The sequence below is a fragment of the Nilaparvata lugens genome, chromosome 1 (assembly GCF_014356525.2).
Source record: "Nilaparvata lugens isolate BPH chromosome 1, ASM1435652v1, whole genome shotgun sequence".
In the NCBI taxonomy this organism is placed as follows: domain Eukaryota; kingdom Metazoa; phylum Arthropoda; class Insecta; order Hemiptera; family Delphacidae; genus Nilaparvata; species Nilaparvata lugens.
Genome location: NC_052504.1, coordinates 41,023,692 through 41,038,238, shown reverse-complemented (window position 1 = coordinate 41,038,238; position 14,547 = coordinate 41,023,692). Strand labels below are relative to the sequence as shown.

Below are 14,547 nucleotides of genomic sequence, written 5' to 3'. Positions count from 1 at the left end.
TTATAATCTTCTTAGCATTAAGTAAAATAACATCCAGTTTCATTGTATATTATAAGGAGGAAATTGATTGATACTCTTTAAAAAGATTTATCTACCCCTGTTATTATGTATGTGTATTTTTGTCGTAAATGTATTTCCTTTGCTTGATATAATACAAAATTATAAGTAGAGCAATAAAGAGCAAAACTAAAATCATAAATCGATTTTGAAATAATCTTCATGACCTTTTAGAAGAAACTTTGTGGCTGAATCTGCTAATCAATTCCGACCGTGTTGATAAACTTGAAATGCAAAAAATGCTGTTGATTTTATCATTTTTATTCATAGTTCACTTGGACGCACGGTACGATTCAATCACTTGAAAATATCAAGAGATTGAAGATATTCTCCTCATATTCACGATCTCGGTAGTTCTAAGATGGAAAACAGTAGTTGAAGATAAATATTTAAGGTAACTGAGCTCCTATAGGATAAAATTTAGAACCAATCATGAGTTTCTATGATGTATGATCCTCGTTTAAGAGACTCTTGATTAACAGTGGAATTGCGAAAAAATTGTAAAACTTTAATCGTCACTTTTTCAATCGGTTGCAACTTTCTAATGGTATTGAAATCGAAAGTATTGTTGATTGGAGTGAGAAGAGGAGGAAATTCCTCACATCCTTGACTAGATTTTGATTTTATATCTGAATTATTTCATAAGATATGCAGCATTGAATAAATAAATTGTCATTATTTTGTGTATGGAATATGGGTTGAAGTACAGTGTACACTCAACAAAAAATTTCCCATTTCTCTTGGGAACTTGACTCATGATATATGATTTCCAACTTGGGACCTTGACAAGCCGAAAAGAAAGAGCGTACGGGAAGATCTGAAAATTGTATCAAAAGTTATGAATGAAATTTCGATTCTTGAGGTGTCCTGAAAATCTTTGAGATAGAGCGTTTTACCTGTTCTCAGATTGTAGAGCACAAAATTACGCCTAGTAGGATGTTGAATTATACATTTTTGAATTGTGACAATCGGAAGATATTGTTGATTAAATACTATAAGATTTATCAAAATTGATTTTTCCATGAAATTCTACTCGTTTTGGAAAAACTGTAGGATAGAACTGATTGAAGTTAGAGAGGTCTGAATGATTTCATTTTATTCTGAATTTTATGTACAGTAAAAAAGGAGAGAGACGATTTTTTTTGTCCAATGACTGGATTTGATTGTAATAGCTCAGAACTGGAGAATGAACCAGACATATTAGGTATTTGGGCCACTCTGTACAAGAAAATTTTGCATGCGAAAATTGGTTCTGGACTTCTCTTATGCATACAAACCCTAAAAAATCAGAACTACAATGAATATAAAATATTGCCTCTTTTTCATGTCTAAATTGACTGGACTAATTATAATGTTATAACGTGAGTCACATCTATCTTCTATAGAAGGTGGCGACAGGCGCGGATCGCCCCGATCCCCCCCCCCCACTATTTCACAAGTGGTGTTTGAAAAAACTACAGTTACTATAGTTCAGTCACTATAGACATCAAAAGGGCTGTGCTTGCATTTTATATTGTAGATCTGAATTCTCAATTTGGATACATGAGAGAAGTCCAATTTTGTCATGCAAGATTTCCTTGTGCAAGATACAGAATGGCCCAAATATACCTAAAATATATGGTTCATTTTCCAGTACACAAAGAAATGGCCAATTTCTATATTCAGATAAATTATAGAAAAATACTTGATCTTGTATTTTAGAACAGAATCTCATCTTTTAGTTGCTGAAAACGATTCATGGGAGAATATGATCCTAGTGTAAGATTAGATTGTTGAAAAAATCATGAAATCAAAGATACTTTCCCTAGTATTATTCTTTGTATTAGTATTACTCATGTTCATTCTTATAGAACATGATCTAATGAACTTATATCATGGTGCGAATTCTCAATGTTATGACAAGATTATGGAGTTGCTGGTGATGATTGAAGCTAAAAATAAGGTATTTTCCAAAATACAAGGAGCATTGTTATCAGGTGTACTTGAAAATCTATATGTCTGACTGTTTGAATAGATGTGAGTCGTTTATCGAACATGATGTTTTATTCAAATGCAAAATCCAACCGATATTACTCACTATTTCAAATATAAAACAACAAAAAAAAAATAGGAAATTTGAGTTATTATAGACTAGTATTTATAGTGTAGTTAACCATATTTTGCGTTCCATCTAATAGTAGTGTAAAAAGTTGAAAAATATTGCTACAGAGTATGTACTTTGATTAAGCTCTACTAATAGTACAAATCAAGCTTTCTGGAAATAAATGGTGAGTCTACTTATTAGATTCTACAAATATTAAAGAAACATGTTTTTTCAACAGCAAAAATTTAAATTTTTATATTAATATTGGCCTAATAGGTACCCTACCTACGTTGCGATGATATGTTTTATGTACCATATTCATTTATTTACCGCCGTGATACGATATAAGATCCATAGGATCGTGGCAGTTTTCTTGACAGAACCTCTCAATAACGAATACCTCTCAGCAGCGAATTTTTTCTCGGGATAATCGACTCGTTATACAGAGGTTCAACTGTATTTTCATTTTCATAGTATTGCTTTTCGTAACATTGAAGGACTGATGAATTTCGAAGTATTTTCTATTCTTGTTGGGAATATAGATGTTATTGTGGAATGTTGAATATTATTGTTTAACTTTGGGCTCATATATTCTATTGGTATTCATTATAAATTAAGCTTAGTAAATATATTTTGTTCATTTATAGTGGTTTTGTATAGACTAATTATTGAACTAGCATGAGTTTTAACTTTTGACTTACTGAAGGACAAAGTCGTTGTCCGTCTGTTTGTATGTTCTACAATAACTTTAGAAGAATTGATCAATCTTCTCAAATTATGAACACGTATTCTCCAAACCCTTTTACAGGTCAAGTTCGTTGGACAACAAATTGACTCGCTCTTTCGTCCTTTTCAGGATACAAAAATAACATTGAAAGTGCATAAGAAAAAAATTGTTATGATCTATCATTGGTCAGCTGAAGAATTCTTTGCATGCAATTACTACAGTTTTTCCATTCATTCATTCGTAACATCATCTGAGGTTATTTGGGAGCAGAGTTAGTAGACTGTCTACTAACGTTGATTTGGGAGCTATCACACACGCTGACATATGATTTTAGCTGGTTCTTTATACTTTACAACTTTTGTATTCAACAAAATGATACGGGTTGATATAATTATCAATTTGCGGTTTTGGCTATTTATTTTCTCTTGGAACTATGTATCGAAATCATGTATCAAACATTAAAAAAAATGATTTTGGATCCATATGAGTGTCAAAGATGTTGAAGCGACAGAGTAATATTTTTAGAGTAATTTTTCATTTCAAATAACATTCCCAATGGAAACTGCTGTCAAATTATTATTGTAAGAGAAATATTTAGCAGCTTTATCAATTTTCATAAACTCTGTATAATCAAAAGTTGAGGGTTTTAAAGATTACAATGCAAAACAGTTCTTGAGCGAGTTCTCTGAACCACGGGGGTCACAAGTTCATACAGATAGAAAAAGATAAATTCTTTTAACCGTATATTATCATAATATGCTAGAATAGTATCAGTAGTTATTAGTAATTTTTCATATAGTGATAGCTAATAGTAGGTTATAGTAATTGCAAAAATAATAGACTATTTATTATTTGATATAGCCTATTACTAAATAAGTTTCATAGAATGTGTAAATTATTTATTATGCAGATTTTTATATAATTTGCATTCGTCAATTCCATTGAATTAAATTGAATTTTAATTCTGGGATATATTATATCACACACTGTCAACAAATTTATTACTTTATATTTCTTTACTTTGAAATATATTATTGAAAGGAAATAAATTATGGAGGTTTCTGTTTTCTTCATGATCTATTCATTATTTGAGTTTATGAGTTTTGTACTCAGAAATAAATATGGCTGTCTAGCAAGTAGTCAAATAGAAAAAAGCATGAAATATTTTTTTCTGTATACCCAGTTTCCAGTAAGTTACAATTAATCCAGAAGATATAAAGAATAATTTTATTTGACTTTAATTTTTATTAATGGACTAATCATATGAATAGATGGTATGGTGATTTAATAATTAATTATTTTGAATGAAAAAGACTAAGAAATTGTCAAAAGATAAATCATTCATTCAATATGAATAATTACCACAATATCTCAACTTCTCAACTACACAAAAAAAAAAAAAATAAATGAATAATTTGATTTGAAGTTTCACTTTGAATTGAAAAAAAAGTATAACAATAATTGATGGAGCCTCAATTTAATCATTGATAAAAATTATTCTGGAAGGATCTCATTATCAGATTATTTGTCAATGTGTAATAGAATCGACTCATTCATTTATTTATTTATTTATGCATTCATAGAAATAAAATAATTCCAAACTTATTATGAATTACCTATATTGGAAAAGGAACAACAGCTTTTATGTTGATATCAGCAGCATGAGATAATACTGAGAGGGAAATTATGGAGTACTGTAGTATCACACAGAAAATATTACTTTCCTTTCTCCTCTCTGAGAAGTTACTGTACTAGTGTGTGCTTCATAAAATTAAAAATACAGCAGAGCAGAGCAAGCCGATCATCTACTAGTAATATTGGATAATTGCCAATCGTGACTTGTTTTTATTTTGTTGAATGTGGATGTGGAATGACAATAGCGGTGCAAGGGGAGGAGGTGACAGAGTACTACAACTGTTGGTGGGGGATTTCTGAATTAGCGGGGAAGGCCTGTCGATGGTACTGATCTCTCGTAGCGAGTTGAAGAACTAACTGTTAGTCACCCACTTTACCCCCCTCCACACCCACTCCACACTGCTGGTCACCCATTTAGCGAAACACTAGATGAGTTCTCTGATCCCTTCTCTGTGCCAGAACCCTGTCGGTATTTTGGCGTGCTCAAAGGCGCCTCGGGCGAGCATTGAATGTACGTGTGGACGCGTTTTTGCCATACGGGTGAGGCAAAACGTAAACATTGAATGCGTCATAACCTAATTCCAATGAATTAGGTTAATGAATGTCAAATCAAATTGTGATCCAATACCGTAACTAATTATTGTAAATTGTAGGATTTTTGTAATCTTTCAGTATGTGGATTGTCAAATATTTAAATAGAAACAAGCATGGAGTATATAATTTGAATCATGATTAACAAATTTAGAACTGCATAATTCAAGTGAAAATAGCTTCTCTACAGGGTTCCTACAAAAAGTATAGCTCACATATTATCTTACTGTGGCTATCAAATCATCTTGTGTTTATTTTATGTTATCAATCAGAGTTGGTAATTAAAATTGTAATCTTCAATATGATATTATATGTTTTAGATAGCTAGGCTATCCATAGAGAGATTTATTCAAACTTTGAACTTGTATTCCTTGAAGCTTATCTTTTGGAGAATCTTATTTTGTCATGTGTATGAGCAGAGTTAGTTTAAAATGGGCAGCAATTCAGTATTTGATTCAATTTATGGCTAATTTTGTTAAAGAAGACTGTCAATTTTGTAGAACAGTGTTAAGTGCTTTGATTAGGTCATCAAAACTTCTGGAATTATTGTAGAAATTTTCCTTTTTGAGATTCAGAATAGATATTGGAAACCAAGAAATGAATCTCTAATGCCAAGAATCTCAAAGTTAGGGCCAAGCGTTCTTGTAAAGTTATTGCTTCCCTCATGATGGTATCATTTGTATGGATAACTAGTTGAATTAGATTCAGTATATTAACAAAATAATGTTTTGACATACTAGTAAAGTTTGAATTGACAATCTCATATCTTATGTCATGTGGCAATTTATTTTCTTAGTTCAACCTACAATCGTTCAACCCACCAACATCGTTTGTTAAGTTTTATTTTCGATTTTATTATACAAGTCATTGAAATAAATGATACAGCTGTATTTTGTAATAATTATCTTCAATGATGGAATGACACCATTGTTGTCATGATGTGGAAAATTTACATCTATCATGTCTTCGTGTCGTCTGCAAATCAGATAGCTTTTTGAATGCCGAGGCATACGTGGAACGCGTCCACAAGGACGTACAGTGAATGCCGAGGCATGTGTACATACGATTGTTCGCGCGAATCTGTACGGACGTGTGTACAAGGCTTTATGACTTCTCTGTTTCATGAGTGTTCAGTTAATTGCATTTTGCACATTTTGTCCTACAAAACTAGCCTCTGTTCTACAAATTATATCAACAACTCATTGTATATTAACTCACTTATTTTCTCACACTCATCAACCACAAACACTTGAAGAATAACACACACTCAACCACAAACACACCACAAAAGAATCAATGAATGTTATAAACAACTCACAAACTTTACAACAAGACACAACTTAAAAGGCTGATTTTCAAAGACCTCTGACTAGGAGCAACTGAGAAAGAAGACTGATCAGCGGTGACAGTAGACAACCGCCAAATGTGTAAACACCCATTTGGTAGCGTACGCCACTGCGTAGACAAGAGCGGCAAAAAAATCACCAGTCACAGTGGCAGTGGACGGAGGACGGCTGCACAGCTGCCGCCAGCGGCAATTTGGCTGGGCGGTGTCACAGAGAAGGGATCCTCTTCTCTGTGGCGGTGTTTCTGCCGCCCAGTGTGTAAGCTTCCATAGACTACTGCTCGAACGGCGGCGACCGAAATCACCGCCGCGGCAGAAACCGCCCAATGTGTAACCGGCGTGATGATATTTATTTCCATCTATACAAGATGGTAATCATGCAGGAACTTTCTGAACGTGACTTCAACTGAGGGAACAAATTCCAGGATGCCTCATCCCAATAAGGAGCGATTTGGAGTGGCCAGCCCAATGAATCTCCCAATTCGAACACTTGTAATTTTTTTATGGGGGTCTTTGAAATCCCTTGTTTATGTGAGCCGTCACAGGACCCTACATCAGGGAAGAAATTGCTTACATAACGCCTGCAATGCTGGCAGGAGTCATGACAAACGACAGGAATCGGTTTACTCAGTGTATGCACAGAGAAGAAATTCCTTCTACTTTGTGGTATAAATGGAGAATGGGAGACTTCACCCACCCAAATTTGATATTCAAAACTAATCGAAGCAAAACTTTATAAATATGTCTAGATTACAAAAAATAAATACAAACTTTCCGATCCATACAAAGAGATTCATTCACTTAAAAAAAGGAAGTTTTGCTGCCGCATTCTGTATTAGGTTCATCTTGCTTTTACAAAAAATTCCTAATATGCCTAACTCAATTTCGATGAAAAATGGATATGAGGTGTTTTCAAATGACTAATTCATTAATATTAACTGTGATCTGTGATAAAAATTACATATTACCAGTCCACAGATTAAAAAGTAGAATATACTATTATACTTCTTTTATGATTATACAAAGACTGGAGTTTCGAAATAAGTTGAAAGTGATTTCACTGATGTCATTGAAAAGACACAAGCAGCCCACTCTGCCGTGGCTGTAGCAACTCCATATCAAGAAAGCAGAGCATCCCTATTGATGGAGAGGTGTGTTTGTAGTGTTGGTGAAGTGGTGAGACAGAGGATGATAGAAAACATAGAATGATGATTGGATAATGTAAAAATGGCTGGTGTTAGTGATTGTTTCGGTATAGGAAGTATTGTGTATTGTAAAACATGTTATAATAAGGAAATTGAAGGAGAGGTTCAAGCATTCGATCCTCAAACAAAAATGCTTATACTAAGTATCCTTTTCTGTAATATTATTGAAATTGAAAAATGCATCGAAGCTGGTAAACCACCTCTTCTATTTAGCCTAAAACAAGCATTGTAATTTTAAATAATCATAATTGTGTGTGTATTATATTATCCATACTCATTTGAGTATTGTCTTTTCGACTATTTCATTTACTCAATATTGTTCTTTCAAATGAACACAGAGTTTTAATTGTTTTCTATATTCAATCATTGGAAAGTAGTAACGTTTGTTGCTTAGTATGAATGACAATGCACGCTTAACCGCATTGCATTAGATTCAATTGGTAACATTTGTTAAGCTGTTCACTTTTATCAATTGTATATTATGCTAGTTATTTTTATTGATAACTTTATGTAGTTGATACATTTCACAACCAATGAAGGTTATCTTAGTTGTTTAGTCTTGGAGGAATGCTAAGTCTTTCATGCTTAACCTACAATTAGTTTTAGATTTCAAAAAGTTACTTGAAGTAAGCTAATAACTGTTGATTTTTTCCACACATATTTTCTGATAGTTATAATGGATCTTTTTATATACGGTACGTATTATAACTAAGCTTTCTTGTTCTATAAAGTCTTCTTGCCTTGTTTTCTTATCTTATCACTGTTCAAAATCATGTTGTCATCTCTCCGAGAAAACTTTTAGATTATTCATTCCGTGCTTCAGGGTATGATCACATTAGATTCGTTCAAGTGCACATGTGCAGTCATGCATGCCCAAACACAATTATGAGAAACAAGATATGGAAAGGTATAGCATTTTATTACCAACACAAATAGTTTCAACTCTTGAAGACCTATTTCCTATATAAAGACCCAAAATATAAATAAACATTGAATTATTGCTAATTTATGTTCATATGATAATCATCCATATGATTTTGTTTTATGATCTGCAAAACTTAAGGTCTACCTACAATGGGGTTGGGTTAAAATTAGATGTGTTGCTCTATATTAAATAAAGGGTACCTGATAACTAAATAAACATTGAATTATTGCTAATTTATGTTCAATATCGGGGCACCGAGCTTCGCTTGTTATTTATTTATTGATAAACAGATCTCAATTCTTTAGAATGATTGGGAAAGGACTAACAGGCATAGCCCAAAACTGTTTCTTCCCCGAATTTTGATTTATACACTAGATATTCCAAAAAGTAGGTTATGTTCCATACACTTGAATTCAGGTCAAATTTTCAGTCCAAATATTTGAAAACATAAGATTTCTAATTTAGATTGTTTACATACCAAATTGAATAACAAAATAACACTTAATAATCACTTAGAACAGTAAAATAATGATTAACTTTGAATATTATGATATATACACATACAGTACCATCTCATGTCAACAAATCATGATCGACTCAATTAAATTTTCTAGATTTATCGCGAGATACGGTAAGCTAATATTGATTACACAGCTGATCTCCCACACAGACACACGCATCTTCTGTTATTGACAGAAATCGTCATCTGTTTTACCAAGGATGAATTATCCTTTTCATGTCCTTCAGCGAGTTTTCCCAGGAATGAGACCTTGTGCAATCGAATTTTTATATCATAAACCTACTATATTCCAAATTTCGTAAAAATCGTTAGAGCCGTTTTCGAATTCTCTTGAACATATCTACCCATACAACCAGATAACCACATAACCAAATTTATATGTACATACAGAAATTGCTCGCTTAATATAATAGGATATGATAATCATCATATGATTTTGTTTCATTAACTATGGGGTTGGGTTGAAATTAGATGTGTCGTTCTGTATTAAAAATAAAGGTTACCTGATAACTTTTGTGTGTCCATAATTTTAGTAGACTTTAAAAGAGAAGTGAATTCATTTTATTTTTAAATATAACATGGAAAACTATCAAGTTTGATTTAAACCGAAAGTAATAATTTAATACAAGAAGATTAATTAAACTTACCAGCTTAGCTCATATTTGATAAAATATTGAGGTGTAAATCCTTAGCGGCATTTCGAGACGCCGCGACTAGAGCTCATAACTTATAAATTCATTTGGTTTGATGACTTATTGAATTTTTATGTTGTTATGAACGTTATGATTGCAGATGAATTTCAAGTGTTGGCTACTATATTGCTTTTACGATTCATATCTAATGAATCATCGAATCAAATGATTTTGTGTTCTAGTCTCAGCGGTTCTATCTACGCTGCTCTAAACGCTCGTCCAGAGGCGTGGTTAGAGCTGCCGCTACGAGTGCTTATTCCTTATCCCTTTTTCTTCATCAATGACCAGTTAACTTGATAGATGGCGTCATGAAATTACTTCTAAGATGGCAGGTCAGGCTATGTTGTCCTTGTGTGCATCGAAATATTCACTCATGGTGTAGAATGGGTTATTCTTCAGCCACTTCACTATTTTGATTTTGAAGTAATTTCCTGGCAGATTCCTCACATTGACAGGCAGGTCGTTGAACAAGCGAAGGGCAAAAATGGGGAAACAGTCCTTCTATTCTTACTAGTTGTACAGCGTGGAATATCAATTGCCAGCCTCCTCCGTGTATTATAACCGTGAAGATCTGATCCGTGCGGACTTGACTGCTCTCCTTGCACTGGTTGTAGGATGCCCGCCCAGTCAAACAAACATGCAAACACAGTGCTCACGATACCCCACTGTTATTCCTAATATGCTATATATTCCTATAATTATATTCCTAATATCTTTATCTGATGTGATAACTCTAAGGGCCGGTTTCCGAGATCGGGATTTAGCCAAGTTCTAGATTTTAACTGGCTTTAAACTCTGGAGTCAGAAAATTGGCTTTCCGAGTCAGAGCGTTAACGTAGACGAGGACTTGAATAGACTGGAGTTCAGAGATCACGTTAGACCCTGGAGTTTATAATTTCACTTTCTGAGTGAAGGGATCATAAGTCCAGGACTTGAATTAGATTCTCGCCTCTTTCCGAGTCGAGGATTTATTAAAAATCGTCAAGTCCAGAACTTAAAACAGCGTGATTTTAAACCCTCGACTAGGGTAGGGTTTAAATTTAAGTTCTAGACTTAACAGAACAAACACAATTCAGTTATTGTTTTAAAGTAGATGAAAAGCCAAATAGATGTCATGGAATGCCTAAATTATTTGGAGTAGTCCATCTAAATTAATAATTTTTATAGTTAGCAAGTTTTTTTGGAATAAAATTGTATCAGAATTATGCGTAAAAAACTAACCTTATTTTACGACTGTGATATAACCTGAAAATTAATGTAAGAAAAATAATACAAGGATCGCCTTTGAATTTATTTTCCAATCTGAATGTTATTAATCAATGTCTTAGTCAACATATTGATATAACAATAATAAATTATTATTTCAGTTTTTTCAAAACAAATACTTTTTCAAATAGTCTATGAAATTTTTATTCCAAAATCACTGGTTAGGATCAATTATCAATAATAGCATAATGTAAAATGAAATGTTTATTCATTCATCTTTCAAAAGGTTAGGTTTTGCTTTGAATAGGCCTACAAAGAAATCGAAACGTATTTTTAGAAAATAGTTTGGAGAGCATGCTCATTTGAATCATCCCGCTGCAATCAGCTGTTTTCGTTTTGCTGTAATGCCAACAATACAACAGCAAAATATTTTGAATTTCCCTCGTGTCTACTCAAATAAGTTGAGAACTTGATAGACCCCGGAGTTAAGAAGATAAAATCGTGACTCAGAAAGTCGATTTAGACCCTAGCGCTTATTTTAGTCCTGGACTCTGTAACTCCAGAACTTATAGATCCCGAGCTAGGAAACCGGCCCTAAGTGCTTTCTTCTGGAGCATCAGCACACTCTTGCAGCCCGCCGCATGTCCCCACAGCAAGAGTCCGTACAGAAGAAGGGAATGGAAGAGAGCATGATAAACCATGATCAAGTTCTTCCAGATGAGAAGGGTCCTAAGTCTGCGCAAAACCTAGACCACCCGCGCCAGCCTGGAACAAACTCCCTCAATGTGACTTGCCCATTATAACTTTGAGTCAATGATGGGCAGAGTCAGCGATGCTACGGAGTCCACAGACCAGTTGTTGGGTCTTTCCCTCATTCAGAGTCTATTTTCTGCAAACCACTGTTTGGCACTGCTAAAAACTCTCTGTGCATGTAATTCCGCCTGTTCTACCGTCTGCCCGCTTGAGTAGATTGTGGCGTCATCTGCAAACATTAAGACAGGTCCAATGGGCCCAAGGTCATTGATCGCGTTCAGGAAGAGTAGAGGGCCCATCACTGATCCTGTGGCACGCCATGATTCACCATTATGGGGTGGGAGAAAGAACCACCAATGGACATAACTTGTTTCCTTCCACCTTAGTGCTTACTGAACTACATAGCAGCCAATATGGTATAGAGGATCTGGTGTTTTGGAATAAATGAATCATTCAAACAGGCAAAATTCCCACATAAATTGACAATAGCAAAGATTTATCCAAATCATAAATCAGGAGATAACCTGACCCAAAAAACCACCGACCAATAGCTAATCTGCCAGTCGTTTCCAAGATCATTGAACGAGCGGCCTACAACCAGCTAATAACACACCTTGGAAGAAACGAACTATTGTCAAAAAAATCAGCATGGCTTCCGAAAGAACCACAGCACATCAACAGCAATATCTGATTTGTGTGATGAGATATGCAAAATATGGGAAAACAAAGAATCAGCCTCAGGTTCTTTTATTGATATCCGCAAAGCTTTTGACATCCTTGATTGGGAAATTCTCAAAACTAAATTGAAATTTAAGAAAATCCAGGGGAGTGCACTAGAATGGATCGAAGATTATCTAAAGGACAGAAGGCAGTATGTGGAACTGGATTTTCAACAAAAAACATCAATAAACTCATATATGTCGTCATTCCGACTTGTAAGGAGGGGTGTGCCACAGGGCTCGATCCTAGGACCATTGCTCTTTCTAATATATATATATATATATATATATAAATGACCTTCCAGACAGGCTTCAAGGTAACAAAAAGTGCATTCTTTTTGCGGATGACACCAATATTCTACTCCCTGCAATTAAAAATGTGACACAAAATAACCTTGTTGACTACGCTTGCAGGAGGAACACTAATATGCAGCGAAATGAGACTGGCAATTAACAACAACAAAACAGTGTACATAAATTTCACGCCGACTCACCATGTACAACACGAACAACAAAACAGCACTGTGCAAACAGTAGAATTCACCACATTTCTTGGTGTCATTCTAGACAATCATCTGTCATGGAAACAGCATAAATAGAGAGTCTATGTAGAAAACTTTCATCAGCAACATTTGTCTTTAGGAGAATGAGAAATATAACCGATGAAAAAACAGCAATAACTGCCTACCACTCGCTATTTGTCTCACACTTGAGGTATAGCTGCCTGGGGATCGTCTGCAAAATAAAATCTAGAGAGAGTTCTGAAAATCCAAAAGAGAGTAATAAGAAATATTTTAAGAACCAACTACATTGAGCATTGCAAACCCCTCTTCAAAAAAAAAAAAAAAAACAGGAATACTAACGGCAGTCTCCATATATATCTTGGAAGTCGTTATTTTGGTCAAGAAATCAAACCCAATCTTGAGACAGGACAGGTACAGCTATGGGACAAGACATAATCACAACATAGACCTCCCACAACATAGACTGAAAAAGCTCAGCGATTCTTATCAGACCCAATAGTTGATAAACTGGCTAGCAAGTTTTAAATTCGAAATTGACTTTGAAAAAAGAGCAAAATTATGTTTTTTTGTCTAAAACACTAGCCTTAAAGTATTTTTTATTCAGGAGACAGTTCAAAAAGACTGTCAGTTGAATAAACCATGTACAGTAAAAAATGGACCATGCATGGATTCCGTGCATTTTGTAAATAAAATAGTAAAGTTTTTATATGTAAATGTTTAGTGTCTAAGAACCAAATTTAAGTTGGTTTCTTCATTTGTTGACAATGTTTGTCCTGATGTATTAGTATAAGTGTATAAGTGATGTATTGTGTAAAAGTGAGCATCATCTAATGAATTCTGAAACTGAATAGTACTCCTCTGTTTCTTCCTTGAAGTTGGCTGCTGCTTATGCTCGGACAAATTATAATAATTGTGGTGCTGCTATATATGTTAGAGAGAGCTTGGATTGCAAACCAATTGACGTTATGCAGTATTGTGCTGAATTTTAAATTGAACCTGCCTGTGTGGAGATCAGTACCTTGTCCACCATTGTAGTCTTTGTTTACCGTGCACCGTGTGGAAACCTTGAGTACTTCTTGGAGATGATAGATTGATGTTCACAGTTTCTGTCTAGGCTGCGTAAAAATCGTATACCGGGAGGAGACATGAACATAAATTTGGAAGTGTAGAATAATAACTACTCTGCCTTGAAATTTCTCCTATAGTCATTGCTAACTGTGAACCTACGCGTGGCAGCTCCTGTTTGGATACAATTGTAACATCCTTGAATACTTCGGAGTATAAAGTTACCATAATTGATCCCGTTATTGCTGATCATGATGAACCTACACCTATAATAAAGTTACCATAATTGATCCCGTTATTGCTGATCATGATGGACCTACGCCTATAATAAAGTTACCATAATATTGATCCCGTTATTGCTGATCATGATGGACCTACGCCTATAATAAAGTTACCATAATTGATCCCGTTATTGCTGATCATGATGGACCTACGCCTATAATAAAGTTACCATAATTGATCCCGTTATTGCTGATCATGATGGACCTACGCCTATAATA

At 34.3% G+C, this 14,547-nt stretch overlaps 1 protein-coding gene across 3 annotated transcripts in view; it reads left to right on the top strand.

Annotated features, from left to right (window-relative positions):
• The first annotated feature begins 7,571 nt into the window (after positions 1-7,571).
• The window catches only part of LOC111056417 (protein LSM12 homolog), a 32,792-nt gene continuing 25,816 nt past the window's right edge, over positions 7,572-14,547 (top strand). For 2 of the 3 annotated variants that reach the window (XM_039434083.1, XM_039434072.1), the window contains exon 1: positions 7,603-7,786. In XM_039434083.1, the coding sequence (XP_039290017.1) occupies positions 7,666-7,786 (121 nt within the window). In that variant the 5' untranslated portion in view covers positions 7,603-7,665. Of the gene's footprint in view, positions 7,787-14,547 lie in introns of all 3 variants that reach the window. The other variant, XM_022343779.2, reaches the window with a different exon arrangement.